The 16509-nt window shown below is 42.4% G+C and overlaps 1 protein-coding gene across 11 annotated transcripts; it reads left to right on the top strand.

Moving 5' to 3' along the window:
- Positions 1–4440: 4440 nt before the first annotated feature.
- On the top strand, positions 4441–15509 carry RNF146 (ring finger protein 146). 11 transcript variants are annotated; one of them, XM_053972711.1, is made up of 4 exons: positions 4509–4524; positions 8827–8891; positions 10058–10214; positions 13744–15509. In XM_053972711.1, the coding sequence occupies exon 4, from the start codon at positions 13745–13747 to the stop codon at positions 14789–14791; it is 1047 nt and encodes a 348-aa protein (XP_053828686.1). In that variant the 5' UTR covers positions 4509–4524; positions 8827–8891; positions 10058–10214; position 13744; the 3' UTR covers positions 14792–15509. The 11 variants fall into 11 exon arrangements, with proteins under 11 accessions (XP_053828683.1, XP_053828690.1, XP_053828686.1 ...); XM_053972712.1 differs by lacking the exon at positions 4509–4524 and adding an exon at positions 5117–5132; XM_053972707.1 differs by lacking the exon at positions 4509–4524 and adding an exon at positions 5148–5517.
- Positions 15510–16509: the final 1000 nt, after the last annotated feature.

Below are 16509 nucleotides of genomic sequence, written 5' to 3'. Positions count from 1 at the left end.
CTACAAATAGCAACTGTAAATCAGTTTAGCTACAGTGCAGAAGAACTGTAAATGCAGATTGCTGAAACAGGCATAAACCTCACCAGTTTCTAGAGAGTCAAAGTGAAAAAAGCACTTGCAAACCGAAAGGGGCTTTGGACTTCCATCAATCAACTTGCATTTCATACATCATTGGCACAACTGCAATTGCATTTCAAGAGAGTTCAAGTGAATGTCATTTTGTCTCACTGACACCATCTTAAAACACTTGTAGCACAAGGAATAAGCTTGTGTCTTGGACTGTGAAAAATTATAAATATTATTTGTAAAAAGAAATAATCCTGGAAAATTTGTGTATCTTAGTCTTTGATGATAGTTTGACATTTATTACTTCAATGAAAATGGCACTGCAACATGGGGATCTCCTGCTTTAGGACAGCTTAGAGGAAAAGGAATGCAGGGAGTGGTAAGCAACAGGAGGTTTATAAAGTAATGTGCCACTCAAGCAAAATCAAGATTTGTATTTAGTACATTCACACATTGTAGCTCAATTCTCAACCCCTCTCTGGCTCCTTGCAAGGAACAGACAAGTGCAGTGCACTGCTAACTTTACACCTTCTCTGGTCTTTACAGAGGACTTGCTGAAGGTGCAGGAGCGTGGAATTGGCATGATACCACACATCATTCACTCCTCTGCCGATAGCATTAACTTGCAGCAGTTTTGAGGCTTTCCACACCAACTTCCCAAACTGCTTTGATATAAACTGACTCAAAACCATAGCAGAAGGAAACTGCTTTTCTCCTCGCTTGTCTCAGCTGTACCAAGTGCAGCAAGAATTGAGCTCTTGAGGAATATAAGACACTGATACATCTGCAAAAGTTTATATAGTATCATATAGATTTGAAGAAGCAGAAAAAATGTTTTATAACTAGAAACACTCACATGTGGATTAATAGTTCTCCACCATCACAGCAAAATATTAATGGTGGGACTGTAGACACCACAGAGGAAGTGGTGTTTTTTAAGAATTAGTCTGGCAAATCTTTGCTTTTCAAACCACTGTATTAATTAATAATTTAGTGGTGAGCAAAAGACATAAATTTCACAGTGATGACATTGTAGACAGCAATGAAAATCCACAAGGAGAAACATAGCAGACAACAGAAATGGGAAGTAAGTAGATGTAGAAAAGGTACATTTGAGGAGGCTTCAATTGTAACAGACAGGTACATAGTAACAGGCATAAAAAAAGCAATCAGTGGAATGAATAGGTTGTGTCCATGCCAAAAACAGAAACACAAAAAAAGATGTTTAAATAATACCTGTTCTGACTGAAACAGGAGCTGGTAATATGGATTGATAACCATGTGGGGAACATTTTAGAAGGTGTATTACCAGAACTGATCCCCTTTTTGTAATCTATTCAACTAGATACCCCTTCATGGTCCTTATTCCCTTAGTCTAGTAAGGTGCAATGCATTTAATTCTTTGGTTACTATCTTTGGCACTGTCTGATATTCCTTTGATTGCCATGCTTGCTCCATAACTCATGGAGTGTAAAATAAAATCTTTCTTTCACAAGCACATTTTCTCAGTCTATCTGCAGCTGCAGTGAAACTCACAAGCCTATCCACACACACAGCCACAGACTTCTTTTTTACTAAGTACAGTCTTCCCAAGATGTTGCCTTTCTTACAAAGCTGCATGCAGTCTGAGTAGCTTTGCCTGAACTCTTTAGATCACTTAAGAGCACAAGCCTGCTTTCTTTTTTTAGGTCAGATTCTAACAGAAACCGACAGGAATTTGGCCTCAATAGCTTCCACAGGATCAAGGTTTGGTTCAGTAAAGGATTAAGGCTATTGTTGTTGAGCCCACACTACCAGTAAGAGACCTTTCCTTTTCCCTAAACTCTATTATTTGACTCAGCCTCACACAGAACTATCTAAACAGAACATATGTTACCATGTAAATGCTTGTCCTTGGATGCAAACATGTCACATTTATTAAAACCAATGCAAATTTTGGGTAGGCTTTTCTGAACATTTAGAAAACAATGAGTGATTCAATGAAATGCATATCTTTGTAGGTACACAGTTTGTGCTAATTGGGAGTGGGGCTGCTGCCGAGCCTTGTCCCCAATGGGCTGCAGCTGTGAAAAGCAGGTGAACAGCATTGGAAGCAATGAGCCATGGAGTGCCCATGTGCACTGACCAATCACCAAAGGGAACAGAGGGCACACAGGTGCAATGCATGGAGGGGTATAAAAGGTCAGGCTAAAGACCAAGAAGGGTAAACATTTGCTATGTTCTGGGGTGATATGATGTTATGCTGTATGGGCAGGCACCTGAAGTTGTCTGATGCGGTAAGGTGTTACTCTCAATAGGTGAATGTTAAAGCCTTCTGAAATTGTATGGTGATACTCTGTGTATTGTAGCTGTCTCCACTGCAACATTTCTTCTAGTATTCCAGATTACACTTAGAATTTAGTATTTTTAGAGTTTTCATCTCTTATGTTTTCTGATGCTTGTGATTTCCATGGGTTTAAAAATCAAAAAGAGCAGCCAAACAGTAGATTTAGTTTTAATAAGCCCTTGGGTAGACAGTTTGCACCTTGAAGCAAAGTTTTCCATTTAGGTGCAATGAGTACCTGGACACACAGTCCCTTTCCCCATCTAAATACCATTCCAGCCTAAATGATATGTGGATTACTATTTCCCATCCTGCTTTATTAAAATATTAATATGGCAGGCTTCTTGATTGACAACAGCAGGTGGCACAGGTTTTCTCCCTGCACCTCGCCTACAGGAGCAGCTCAGCTCCTGTATAATCTGACCCCCTGCAGTTATAGCTGGGTCTTGCTGAGGTCCATCTCCACCTATGGGTGACCACCTCTGCAGCTGCCCCAGCACGGCTAGGCACAGAAGCATGACTGTCAAGCCACCTAAATTTTCAGGCAAAAAATGAGTTGCAGTTTCCCTGTACTGCAGAATATGCTTCTGGAAAGGCCGGCAACTGTTCGTACCTCCTGCTGAATCCACTGTCTGGCCTCCTTGGGAGAGTGAACAAGGGCAACTGCAACCTGCCTTCGCATTAATCAGAGCTGCGCAAGTTCATCTCCCCCAGCACTGCCACCAGGCACTTGAACAATGAATCCCAAGGAAGTGTGCCTGCCTACTTTTTCTGGTCAGAAAGCTCCAGGTAATACACACACTGAGGCTTCCACCACTTCCAGACCTTTCATCTCTGATGTATTTGGTTTGTGTGGCAAGGTTTTGGTAGTGGCAGGGGCTTGGGGAGGGGGCTACAGTAAGAAGCTCCCAGAAGGCTCCCCTGTGACTGACAGAGCCAATGCCAGACAGCTCCAAGATGGACCCACTGCTGGCCAAGGGTCAGCCTATCAGTGATAGGAGTAGTGCCTGTGGGATAATAGATTTAAGGGGAAAAAGTCCGTACAACAACTTCAACTGAAGAGTGGAATGGAAATGAGAGCAACAACTCTGCAGAGCCCAAGTCCAATGAAGAAGGAGGAGGAGGAGCTGCTCCAGGCGCTGGAGCAGAGACTCCCCTGCAGCCCCTGGTGCATGGTGAGGCAGCTGTGCCCCTGCAGCCCAGGGAGGTCCATGGGGGAGCAGAGATCCACCACAGCCCAGGGAGGACCCCATGGCAGAACAGGTGGGTGCCCAAAGGAGGCTGTGACCCTGTGGGAAGCCTGTGCTGGAGCAGGCTCCTGTGAGGATCTGTGGCCCCGTGGAGAGAGGAGCCCACACCAGAGCAGGTTTGCTGGCAGGACTTGTGACCCTGAGGGGGCACCCGCTGGAGCAGGCTGTTCCTGAAGGGCTGCATCCCAAAAATCAAGACTGGGAAGCCAAAAATCAGCTTGGAAAGAAAGGAAGGCAAGGATAGTGTTTTTAGATTTGGGTTTATTTGTCATGATCCTGCTCTGATTTGACTGGTACCAAATTCATTTCTCCACGTCAAGATTCTTTTGCCCACGACGGCAATTCGTGAGTGATCTCATCCGGTCCCGATCTCGACCCACGAGGTTCTCGTTATATTGCCCCACCCCTGCCAAGCTGCGGAGGGCAGTGCCAGGACGGCTTTAGAGAGCACCTAAAGCCACGGTCAGCCCGCCACAAGGCGGCACGACCTGGGCAGGGGGTCCGGGAAGGGGACCCCCATGTGTGAGGCGGGGCCCTCCCGAGCGCCTGGCAAGGCTCCCCCGCAAGGCACCCGCCGCCGGCCACGTCCACTTCCCCTCAGCCCGGGTGGCGCCCGAGCCGCGCGAGGCCGCCGTGACGCCGCCGCCGCGCGGCCGGGGCGGTGCCTCCCCGCGGCATCACGCGCGCGGCCCCGCCCCCGCGGCGAGCCGGGCCCGCCCCGCCCCCGCCGCGGCGGCGTCACAGTGGCGCGTTCGGCCGCCCCGGCCCGCGCGTGACGTCGGCTCGTCCCGCGGTCCCGGCGGCGGGGCCGGAGGGAGCGGCAGGTGGCGGCGGGCGGAGGGAGCGGGCCCGAGCGGAGCTGAGCGGCGCGGGCCGGCCCGGCGGGTGAGTCCCCGCGCCGGCCGCCGCGGGCGCGCCCGAGCTGGAGCAGTCGGGGGAGGCGGTGGTGGCGGCGGCGGCCTCGGCCACCAAAGGCCGCTCCGACAGCGCCCCCTGCGCGGCCACCTGGGGCCGGGGCGGCGCTGCCGCCCCTCTCCCCTCCGCCGCCCGCCGAGCTGGAGCGGGCACCGCGGCCTTCCCGCGCGGGTGAGTGCCCTGAACAAAAGGCCGGCTGAGCCGAGCGAGGGGCGGCCGCCCGGCGGGCAGAGCCCTGCCCGGTATTGTTTTGGCGGCGGGGAGGGTGGGGGTGTCGCCCGCCGCCGCCCCGCCCGCGGGATCACGTGCTGGGTGTCGGGGCCGCGGCGGCCGAGCCCTGTCGGGAGCCCTTCCCGGGGCCCCGCACGGAGAGGCTGGGAGGGAGAGCCGGGACCGCCGGCCAAGCTCCCGGTCCCTCCTGCCGGGCCAGGCTCCCTTCCGCGGAGCCGTGTCCCTACAGGAGGCGGCGCCCCGATGCCGGTGCGGGGCGAGGTGCGCGCAGAGTGCCTGACCGGGCCCGGACTTCGGCTGGACTCGATGGCCGAAGTCTTTTCCAACCGAATTGATTCTGTGGTTCTGTGAGTCGAGGGTTTCGTTGTGCTGGGCATTAAAATAGGTCAGGAGCATTAGCCGTGGCGGTGTCACGCGTGGCGGAATCCCCTGGCCGAGCCGGCGCAGCGCTCTAATTCCCAGGGCGATGTGCCGCGCGTGAATGTGTGCCTTCGCCCCTGCGGATGTCCCCGCTGTGCCCGGCCGGCCTCGGTCGCTGCCGCCGGCGGCGTGAGCGGAGCGACACGGGCGGTCACGGGAGCGCAGCACCCAGACAGAAGTAACTGAGTGTTCCTAATGGAAGTGCTTTTGTCTCTTTGTGCTTGACGGCCTCGGCTCAAGTGTTTGCTTTGCATCCCTTCGGAATGTTGAAAGGGGACGTGAAATGGGAAAACGGGTCCCGCTGTTGACGCGGTACGTGTTGCTGCCACTGAAAAACTGTTGTAAAATATTAACTAAACGCGAGATTTTTGTACGGACAAGACGATCGGAATGGTGAAATAGTTAAATTGAAACTGTGGGGGGTTTTAATCTTAGTACAGCTTTTCAGTGATATGCCTGAGAAACGCTGTAGGTTTTGTTGTTGGTGCGTAATATACAGTATTATATTAACAGTTATAAGGAGGAGTAGGGAGCAGAGCTTTAAAACGTTTTGCTTCTATCAGGTCTGTAATACTAAAAATCCAGTCCTTCTTGCTTTGTTAGCTGCTGCCTCTGGATGGTGGGCTACTCAAAAATAGATTCTGAAGCATCTCTAGAAATGCAGTACCAAAAATTAGAGTGTGTCGTAGTATTGAAGACATGCTGAAATCTGAATCATTTGAATAAATGAATTTTGAATAAATCTTAAATATTTAACGTTTTTGCAAGAACTTGCTTTATAGTCTTGTGTGTTTAATACTGTAGTTTCTTTCCAAGTCTGATGAAGTGCCAGTTGTTTAAATTGCTATAACACAAAATCTGTAGTGAGTGGAAAAAAAGTTTGTTCTTGTTTCCTTCAAAATATATTGCATCAATTTAGATATAATTGAATTGTTGTTTATTTAAAGAGTTGGAATTGCAGTATTTTTATAGCCTATTGAATAGTGAGTCTCTGGAAAAGTCCTCATATTGAAATTGATTTTTTTTTTCTCGCTTCTCTGCATGTTAATCAAGTCTATATATATATATATATACACACGAAGAGATGTCCCTGTTCTTATTTGAGTTTCTGAAGCATTGGTAACTTAAGATGAACCAGTTTCTATTTCATTTTTTGCACACTTTTGCTTTTGAGTGAGAAATTAACATTTTTCTTTGTTAAATAGATTGAAATAGGATATATGCTCAAAATCTAAGACCGCTGCTCCAGTTGTAGCATAGGGAACAACCTCATTTTCAATACATGTAGCATTTTAATACTGAAATGGCTGACTGTTCTGCACTTGACTATTCTTCTATGATTCAATTCCAAGTGTACATATAAATGTTGGGGTTTACTAATATGCAATAGCCAACAATAAGGAATGAGAGGCATCTTGAAGCCTCATCACAATTAGCAATTCCTGAGAATATTCTAAGTTTAAGAAACAGATAGAAAAAAGTAGGCAAGCACAGGAAACAGTGAGGTTATTTACTCGTGGTGCTATCCAGTGCCAGGGACAGTTTTAAATGTATCTGATGAGACTCAGTACCTTGAGCTGGTAGTGTATTGACACTAGAAGACCATCAGACCAGAGAGTGATTTTTCTCATTAAATAAAACAGCTACCTTCTTTCTTCCCACACTGTCTGGCTCATGGTTACTTATGTGGAAGGGCAGAATTAAGGGGATAATTTTTCCCCACCTGCCCACCAATTGAGTTAAAAATTAGGGAGCTTGATGGAAAAAAATCCAAATATTTAATTCTTGTGAAAGAATACTGTAATTCTGCTGAGTTTTCAAGGGGAGAAATGATGATTTTGTGATAACTATTTTAAAATAATCTGTATGGAGTGGCAGTATTCCTAGATTTCTATTATTTGAAGTAGGACTCATATAATAGTTTTTGGCTGATGTTTCTTGAATTCACCAGTGTTGCACTTGTGTGTTTTTAAAAAGCTAAGATTTTACTTACAGAGGAAGCTTAAGACTATAGGTAACTCTTCATCACTATATAGGAGCTGGCTTCCTAAATATGTATGCTTCTGATTTTAGTTTTGGTGGTTGGTTGGTTGTTAGTTGCAGGGGGTGGGGGGCAGTTTGTAATTGTTGCTGTTTTTTTTTTCTTCCCCAAATGAAAAGGAATAAGGGTGGAAAAATAGATAACAGTGCTGGGCCTGATAATTTAGTGGGTCTCATAATTTAACAAGCACAGCTGGCTGAACTAACTAGAAATGGTTTCATTCTATCTTGACCTAGTAAAAGTTTAACATTGCTCTTAAGGAGAACCTGAAGTAATTTTGGGAGATAGGTCTGGTAGGAAGTTCACCACTTCAAATTCTGAAAATGTGGAAGAAGTGGACATGATTTCTCCCAGTAAGAGAGACTTTCAAAGGGACAAAGAGAACAGTTCCATGCTGGTTCTACTTTGGATGGGGATGGTCCTGATCAGTGACATTGTCCTTCTGTCTGTTGCATCTTTGAAGTTTCAAAATCAGTATGTGATAGGATGCAGGTCTTTAGGAAGGGATATCTGCAGGTTGCTGCAGATCGCGTAATGCCTCGTAGTACAGGAAAAAGAGAAAATTAATTGCTAAGTATAGAGCACAGCCTTTACCCAGGTCACTTCAAAGGAGGAGTCTTCATCCAAGAAGGGGTATGTGTGTGTAACCACAAGTATTTGTAGTCCATTTAGTAGAATTTTCAAGACTGGCTGATTAAATAAGTAGCAATGTCATGAAATGTAGAGGTTACTTGATGTCAGTGTGTGAACTAGTTCTTTTCAAGACCTTTGCTGCAGTTGGAAGGTTGCCTTATTACAATCTTGTAATTATGCCTTCCTTGGATTCTAGTTATAATTACATATCTTGAATATGTGTATGCATTTTTATTTACTAAGAAATCTCTGAGAACTGACCCAGCCTTTTTCTGGCATTTCCACATAGCATTTGGTTTTATGATGTGCTACCTCTAGTACTGCATTATGAGAGGGAGAAGATAAAAGGCTTCAGGTGATACCTATTGAAGTAACAGAAAGCCAGCTCCCAAGATGAAGGACTAGATACCACACCCAGAGCATCAAGCTTGTTGCAGCTGTCTCTTTGATCATAGAAAACATAGTAGCTTGCCTCAGTGGATTAGTAGAGCCACAATTCTAATGCAATTGCTGCTCTTGGTTTCAGATTGATGTGTGAATAAAGGAAATCTGCTAGAACTATGAAGGGAGAAAAGGTGTGGATAGTCTTGTTAATATTCGCATTTTTCCTTTAGAGCTTATTCTAAAAATAGCTGTACAAAATGTTACATGGAGCTCAGCTATAAAGAAATAACATACTTGAGTAATGCTTCATGCACTGAAGTTATCTGAACACTAATATTATTAATGATAACTATTTGATCATTTGATGAAGGACTATAGCACAGAACACTGTAATATTCCATGTTCTTTCAGGGACTTACCACTCCTTGACTTTACTCAACTCTTACATGTCTGCTCTGCACTGTATTTATGCTGAAATGATTCTTTCCTTAAACAAATTGAAATCAAAGAGGTGACATTCTCAGGTCTACTTCAAATCATTTCTATATTATAATGTTTTGCAGCAACTGGAAACTGTAGTCCAAGATGTTTGAGAACCATCCAGAAAGCTACAGACCAGAAGGAAGAGGTGATTCTGTGGCTTATCTGTCTTTTTACAGAGGAACCACTGAAAGTGGTTCTCTTAGGTCAAGACCTTCATGTTTAGATTGTGAGAATGCAAGAGTGATGGTCTCCCTTCCCTTTCTGAGTTTGCAGATTCCTACTTCCCTGCTGTAGGAACTTTTAAGTTATTTGTTAGGCACTTAGTGATTATTATGTTCGTGTGAAGTGACTTGGCTCAGATTCTGGTTGGTGGCATTCACCAGATATTTTGCGACTGACATCTGCTAGCCTAAAGAGGGGTATATTACCTGTGAGGTGTGGAGGCTAAGTTGCATCCTTGTCGTCTTTTTTAGAGATCATATGCACTGTTTCCATTGTTGAACCTTGGAGCCCATCAGGACATTTTAAAGAAATAGAGGAAGGTCCTAACTAACTTTTGTTATTTGTTTACCTTGGTAGGTATTAAATGTTTGTTTATAAGGTGGTATGAGGACATACAAATGTAGATTTATAAAGAAGAAAGTACTGAGTGGTTCTGAGGTTCATTCATTAAATGGATGCAATGATCTATGTAAAAGAGGATGAGGATTCAAGGCTCTGAGCCTTGGAATATGAAGAGGAAAATTTCTGCTTGAAATATGGAGGAGACCTGGGGGAAATCAGCTGTTCATGTGCTCTGCTTTATCCTCAAGCTTCTGATAGTAGTCTGTGTCAGGACAAGACACATGGCTAGATGGTCCTTTGGGATCGTATGATACAGATAGAAACTATCAGGAAGCCATTGTGACTTTCTAAATTTCCTAAATATAAGGGATCATTTATTAGAGATTAAATTTGCATAAACATAACATGCTCCCAACTTTGGTCTTGTTTCTCCTTTTGTGTTACTCCTTTTGTGAGGTCACTTTATGGAAATGAGCAATTAACTTACTATATTAAAAATAATTGCTTTTTATAATGCTTAAAAAAGATGATTTGTTTGAGCCAGACATCTGAATAAAAACTGTGGATCAAAATTGATGGTTACAAAAAATAAAACAGAAGTCCAGTGATAGTTTTATTGAAAATAACATGCATCAAGTAAATAAAAGCATAGTAATTTCCTTTCTGTAACAGAACCATGGCATTGTACTTTGCTTGCTTGTACCTCTGGACAACATTGTAATGGTGGTATTATTTGCTTTCTGTTAGTTTGCAGAGAAGCTGAAATGCTGTAGTGTACCACTGAGCAGGACAAGTCAGGAATGAGCCAGCCTTGGGAAGGAGGACCTGCCATCCTAGCTGGGGATGTTTGAAGAGAGGACATTTCAGTCTTGTGGCATGCTTCAGTAGAAATTACTAAGCAAAAGTAAGCTGTTATTTTGTTAATGAACTTAAACATGTCAGCTCCTTGATGGACTGCTTAGTTGCAGTTATAATTTGACCTGGAATTTGAAGTGGTTTTGTGGGAATTTACATTTTCTTCTATTAGAGTCCAAGAAGGCCTGAGGTCTTTTCATGTAATTGTTACACATCTCCTCTTCCATACTTCATGTATTGATGAAGGCCCCATAGCTTAAAAATTAACTGTATTATTTAATATTACAAATTAAAACCACAAGAGGTGGGATCTTGCAGGATTTTTTACTAATTCTGTCTCAGTTGGTTTAGGCTGTATTTATTAAAATGCAGAGTTCAGCTTTTTTTTTGGTCCCTTATTTATACCTGAACTGAGGATCTAAATACTTAAAATTATTTTTAGAATTATTCCTCGAGTTTAGTTAATTCTTAGTCAGTAGTCAAGAATATGATTTTCCATGATGCCATGAGAGTTTTAAAGGGAACCCAATCCCCCCAAAATAGAGCTTTCCTATTTGATAACAGTTCTGATATAAAGCCTGTTTTGATTGAACCTTATTATAAAATATTATTTTTAATTTCAGGAAAAATACTGTGTGGTCAGTTTTATTTAATTCTTAGTAAAATGAAGTTGCAGTGGAAATGCTTCCACAGCCATAACATAGCAGAATAGCAGTCCAAGATGTTTGTCCTTGGTTCTGAAGGATTACCTCTTCAGTAAAAACCTATGTGTACATCCTCCTACCAGCTTATAAACAAACTCCATTACCTAGATTTGGTATTAAAAAGGTAAATAAAAAAAAAAAAAGATTTATTAGCATCATGCTTTAAAAACAAAAAGTGAGACAGAGTCTGTGTAGTTGATATAAATCTTCAAGTGCATAATTGTCCTGCATTCTGAGCACATGCAACTGCAGTTGTGCTTATCGTATCAGAGTTTTATGTTCCTGCATAGCACTTTTAGAGATCAGGGTTTGCTCCTCCAGCTCTATTAATTTTATACATAACATTTTCCTTAGAGTCATTAAAAATCAAATAGGAATTAAAAAAAAAAAAACATTTCTTCCTTTTCATATCCTGCATTATTATCTTGAACTAGTAAGAAACAAAAGATCCCTCAAATTAATGGGCAACCTAATGAGCACAGTTCAAATGTTAGCATTTTTTGCTTTCAGTAAACAGGTGAGAACTTTTAATCCTTCTTTTAGTTTACCTCAGGGTAAACTCTCTTTAGTTTAGCTCACGGTATCACAATTTGGTTTGTCAAAGTGCATTGCCTTTTTGATCCCTGCATTGCATTTTAATCACCTCCAAAGTCTTAATTATGATAGGTGACTTGTATAGAAGTTACTTACCTACAGGTTGTTTTAATCTTTTACTCTGAAAAGGATAATTTTATAAAGGATATTCAGGGAGAAGCATCCTTTTGTAAAACTGTAGCATGGAAGTAAAAATCTGCTGCTGTGCTTTTTTGCATTGTACTGTCTCATTGTGGGGGCACTTAAAAATTAAGATCCTTTCCCTCTGCCATGGTTAGCACAAATTAATAAACAAATGGATTTCTCTTTCAGCTCTTCTGTTGTGAAATGATGGTTTGGTTGTGTTTGTGGTATTCTGAAATCTCAACAGACTTTATTCTCCCCTTTTTCTAATAAGTTTCTTGGTATAAACACCTACATTTGCTATAAAGATCTGTTGCAAAATACATCCTCAGAACTGCGAGGCTTTCAAAAAGCAACTTGTTCACAACATTGTTAGAATGGCTCTCACAGGTGTGTACTGCACAGTAAAATCACAATTGCCAGCTGGTGGGTAATGCTGTTTGTGTATCTGGCATGCTGATTTAAGAACTGTTATGCAGATTGGTCATTAATCTCAGAAAAAGAAATTCAGATATGAAACTGAAACGTAGATGGGTACAATTTTGTGCTGCTTCAGGAAAAAGTATTGGAGCTGTAGAGCTTTTAAAAGAATTATTTGATAAAAAAAGGATTAAAGAGGCATTGGTCTTTCAAGAGGAAGTTTTAGTGATAGAAGGGAACAGACAGCATAGAGAAAAATGTTTTACGTAAATAGCACATGATATATTATTGTAAAGATAAATATAGACACTGAAGCATAGGTTTTTGTTTAATCTCAGCATATATTTATAAGATTTTTAAAACAGTGGAAGCTTTTACAGCAATACTAGGCATTTTCTCTTGAGGTAACACATTTTGTTAGAAATGTGTATAACATTAGAACAGGCTGTCCAGGGAGCCTGTGGTATTTCCATCCTTGCAGATTTCAAAAAAACTCAGCTAGACAAATTGACAGCTAGTCTAATCTAGTATTGGTGTTGGTGCCACCTGGAGCAGGAGACTGGACTAGGTGACTCTAAAGGTCCCTTCTGGTCCGCATGCTTGTTGTAGTTTCGCATTAACAATTCCTAGCTGCCTGTACAATGACTACTTTCACTGAAAGGCTGTTTTGTTGAATATCAGTCTTGAAGTTTCTTGGGGATTTTTAATAAAAAAAGGCACCTTTTTAGGCCCCATTCCCCTCCCTCATTTGGTATCTGGTATTTGGTTTTGATTGTTAATAAATAAAAGGAAACAGAAACAGACCATGAAAGATTGCCATGGCAAAAATGTAGTTGAGAAGGCATTTGCATATTTAGGCTAGAATTTTTCAATTGCTTAAGTCCTACACAATGACAAAGTGATGAAGTTTTGCATTCCCCATTCTCTTGCAGTTACAAAATCGTATTTAATAACAGAAATAAGATATGGCCAGAGAAAGTAAAGGCAATGACTTCACAAGCCAGTCAAGTCAGAGTTGTGTGTCTTCTGCAATGCACTGCTGCTTCTGCTGGTCTGCAGTGATTCCTTTCAAGAGGCACTTGCATATATCAGGGAGTTCACTTGATGTTTAAGAAAAAGGAGTCCAAGATATCTTCTGAAAAGGCCACCTCAGTTTTCAAATCTGGTTCTTTCTGCAGCCCTGTGATTGTTCTGAGCTCAGTTTTAGGGTAGTGTACTGTGGTACATGGGAACTAAGAAACAGAGTGGGGGAACTCTTCAGCTGGGTGCTGCTTATTTTCTATTGTGTAAACCTAGTCTGAGATACTGTTCAGGAAATCCCTTAATCAAACAGATGATCACCAAGTAGTCTGAAGAGAGATTATTTGAGTTCAATTTGTAGCTACGTCACCTCTTGTGGAAAGAACCATAATTTCTTTACATTTCCTGAGGAGGCACCCAAGTAACTGGTTGGCTGAAGGTTCATTAATCAACTCTGCTTCAGGGAATGAACAGAGGAAATTCCAAACTTTGTTTTCTGACTTGGTATGTTAACATGCTGCAAATTAAACAGATAAAAGGTTGATCAGCAAAAGAAATTTTCCCAGTACTCAATGTAGTTTGTCACCTCAGAAAACAGTAACTTACCTTAATTTGAAGTCAGCATCTCATTGTGTGGATGTTGAGGTGAAATGTGATGCAAGGTGCTAGTTTAAGTTGACCTAATAAACTGATTTAAATTTCTTTGATCCTCTGCAGGATGGCTGGCTGTGGTGAAATAGATCATTCGATCAATATGCTTCCCACAAACAGGAAGACAAATGAGTCATGTACCAATGCAGCACCTTCCCTGCAAGTCCCTGAATGTGCTATCTGTCTGCAAACGTGTGTCCATCCAGTAAGTCTGCCCTGTAAACATGTTTTCTGCTATCTGTGTGTTAAGGGCGCTTCTTGGCTTGGGAAACGATGCGCACTCTGCCGGCAGGAGATTCCTGAGGATTTTCTTGACAAGCCAACCTTATTGTCACCCGAAGAACTCAAAGCAGCAAGCAGAGGCAATGGAGAATATGCTTGGTACTATGAAGGTAGAAATGGCTGGTGGCAGTATGATGAACGTACCAGCAGAGAGCTGGAAGATGCCTTTTCCAAGGGTAAAAAGAGCACTGAAATGCTAATTGCTGGTTTTTTATACGTGGCAGACCTTGAAAATATGGTTCAGTATAGGAGAAACGAGCATGGGCGTCGCAGAAAAATAAAACGGGACATAATAGATATACCAAAGAAGGGAGTGGCTGGGCTGAGGCTGGACTGTGACACCGTCAACCTGGCACGAGAGAGCTCCGCTGATGGTGCGGACAGCACACTGACTCCAGGGGCTGCAGCTGTGCAGCCTCTAGCATCCATTTCTGTGAGGCCCCTACCAGCACTAGATGGTCAGCTCGTGAGCCCTTCAACGCCATCACCTGATGCAAGCAATTCTCTAGAGAACTCTTTTGCCCACTTGCAAATAAATGGAGACAGTATGGCTGAAAGGAGTCACAGGGGAGAGGGAGAAGAAGACCACGAATCATCATCTTCTGGTAGGGTGCCAGCCCCCGACACCTCTGTTGAGGAGACCGAATCGGATGCCAGCAGTGACAGTGAGGATGTGTCTGCCCACCTTCAGCAACACCTGTCCTCTGGTCAGCAGAGACACTTGAGTGCTGGTGCAAGCCAGGCAGGAGCAGATAGACCAGGGGGTGGGGTGGCAAACACAAGTGTAAGATCTAGAAGGCCAGATGGACAGTGCACAGTCACTGAAGTTTAAATCTAGAGCCATGTGAAAAAAGTACTCAGTTGTAATTTTCTGTAAATTTTCTGTCCACATTGGCATTGCACTCAAACCTAGCAGTGTGTTTGGTGGGAGGGTGGGGTGAAGGGGAGAAAACAGATTTGGCCTGTTTTAACTTAAGTCTCTTAACATGTCTCAGCTGGAAGACTCTTTAACTCTAGGAAACTGGGTTGTCCTGTTAATGGTTTAAAAGCTGTTTAGCAATGCCCAGTTTTCTTGAAAATGTCTTGTGTTTATTTTGTAGCATTTTCCCCTTGAAGATACTCTATCCCTTTTTGGCCAATGTATATCTACTGTACAAAATGAATTGTCTTCATTATCTGACTGTTGCATTAAGTGTCTTACTACTTTCTGCATGGATTGATGTATGAAAAGAACACTTAAGCTATGTGGAATCAGGCAAGGTGTTGGGTGTGAGCAGGATGCTTAATTTAATGTGAGAAAATAGATGTGAGTTTGGAGTTAAAATGTGTTTTTACTAGACAAGAGCAATCATTTACCTTCTTTCAATGGAAATGTAAAAATGCTGTTAACTTGTGTTGCAAATCCTTACCTTTACACTCTCCATGGCTTTTTCACTGGCTTTGCCATCTAGTCCTTGTAGTTTTGTTTTTTGAGATCTTTCTTGATCTGTCTTGTTTTTGTTACAGAATTTATTATTTAATAAAACTACATTTTATCAGTAACAATCTCAGATATATTTCCAGTTTAATTGAACTTCACTGAAGGAATTTCAAATAAAATTATCAAAAAACAGCTTCCCGTGTTTACCAGAAGGGAGGACTAGTTCTGAGTGGCATCCTGACATTCTTGCATTCCTGACTGGCTGCCTCTCAAACACAACGCTGTAGGCGTATCATCTTTTACTGAAAAATCGTGAGTTGCAAGCTTAATACTCACACAGACATCTGAAGAGCTGATTAACTCACTTCACTGTTGATGGCAGGCAGAAGTATCACACACAGCCTTATTTTAACAAATGTTGATAAGAAAGTTTTTAAAACAAATGTTTTTAAGAAATGCTGATAAAAGAGAGTAAGTTATCAAAGTTGATCCTATAACAAAGGACATGGGTATTAAGGACTGTAGTGCTGTTCATATGTTCATAGCAAAACTGTGGTGGCAGCACAGAAATGTTAGTTTTGTGCTTGTATTAGCAGTGTAGGAGCTGCATTTCAACAGACTTCTGAATGTTAGAAGCCAGATCTTGAGAAACACAGCTTGTCTTTTATCTCTCTGGCAGTTCTTTAACATTTTTTTTCAGATTGAGAAACAGCATTAGTTGATTCTGGACTTTATTTTAAAATAAAGCTAATTATACTCCAGTTCTTAGTATATGTATCTCAGAATAGTAAGGGACAGTGGCTGATAGGCATTACTGATCTTAAGACAAAAGCTGCTTTAAGGAAACAACCATTTGAAGGGAATCAAAAAGACTGACTTTTAAAAATGGTAGATTTAAACATCTATTATGTTCTTCTTACTGTAATGATGGTTGACATATCTGATCTTGGAAAAAGTTGTGTCCCTCCTCTGCTGCCTACAGGTGAGATCAGTGGATCAGGAAAGTGCAGACAATACTAGAATAAGGAAGATTTCCTCCATTCTGAGCTAGGAATAAATGCTCTTGATCACAGGTTTTCACCATCGTCTTCCAGTCCCATAAGGAAATATGCCTATTACCATGGACTTCA

Source organism: Vidua macroura, chromosome 3 (genome assembly GCF_024509145.1).
Source record: "Vidua macroura isolate BioBank_ID:100142 chromosome 3, ASM2450914v1, whole genome shotgun sequence".
NCBI lineage: Eukaryota > Metazoa > Chordata > Aves > Passeriformes > Viduidae > Vidua > Vidua macroura.
Note: the sequence above shows the minus strand (reverse complement) of the source record. Positions and strands in the feature narration are given on the sequence as shown.

Bases quoted from the DNA above. Each gene is read 5' to 3' on its own strand.
- RNF146 (XM_053972705.1), top strand. From the start codon at position 5,029: ATGCCGGTGCGGGGCGAGGTGCGCGCAGAGTGCCTGACCGGGCCCGGA. The intron at 5,133-13,743 runs GTGAGTCGAGGG...GATCCTCTGCAG, and splicing joins CGAATTGATTCTGTGGTTCT to GATGGCTGGCTGTGGTGAAA.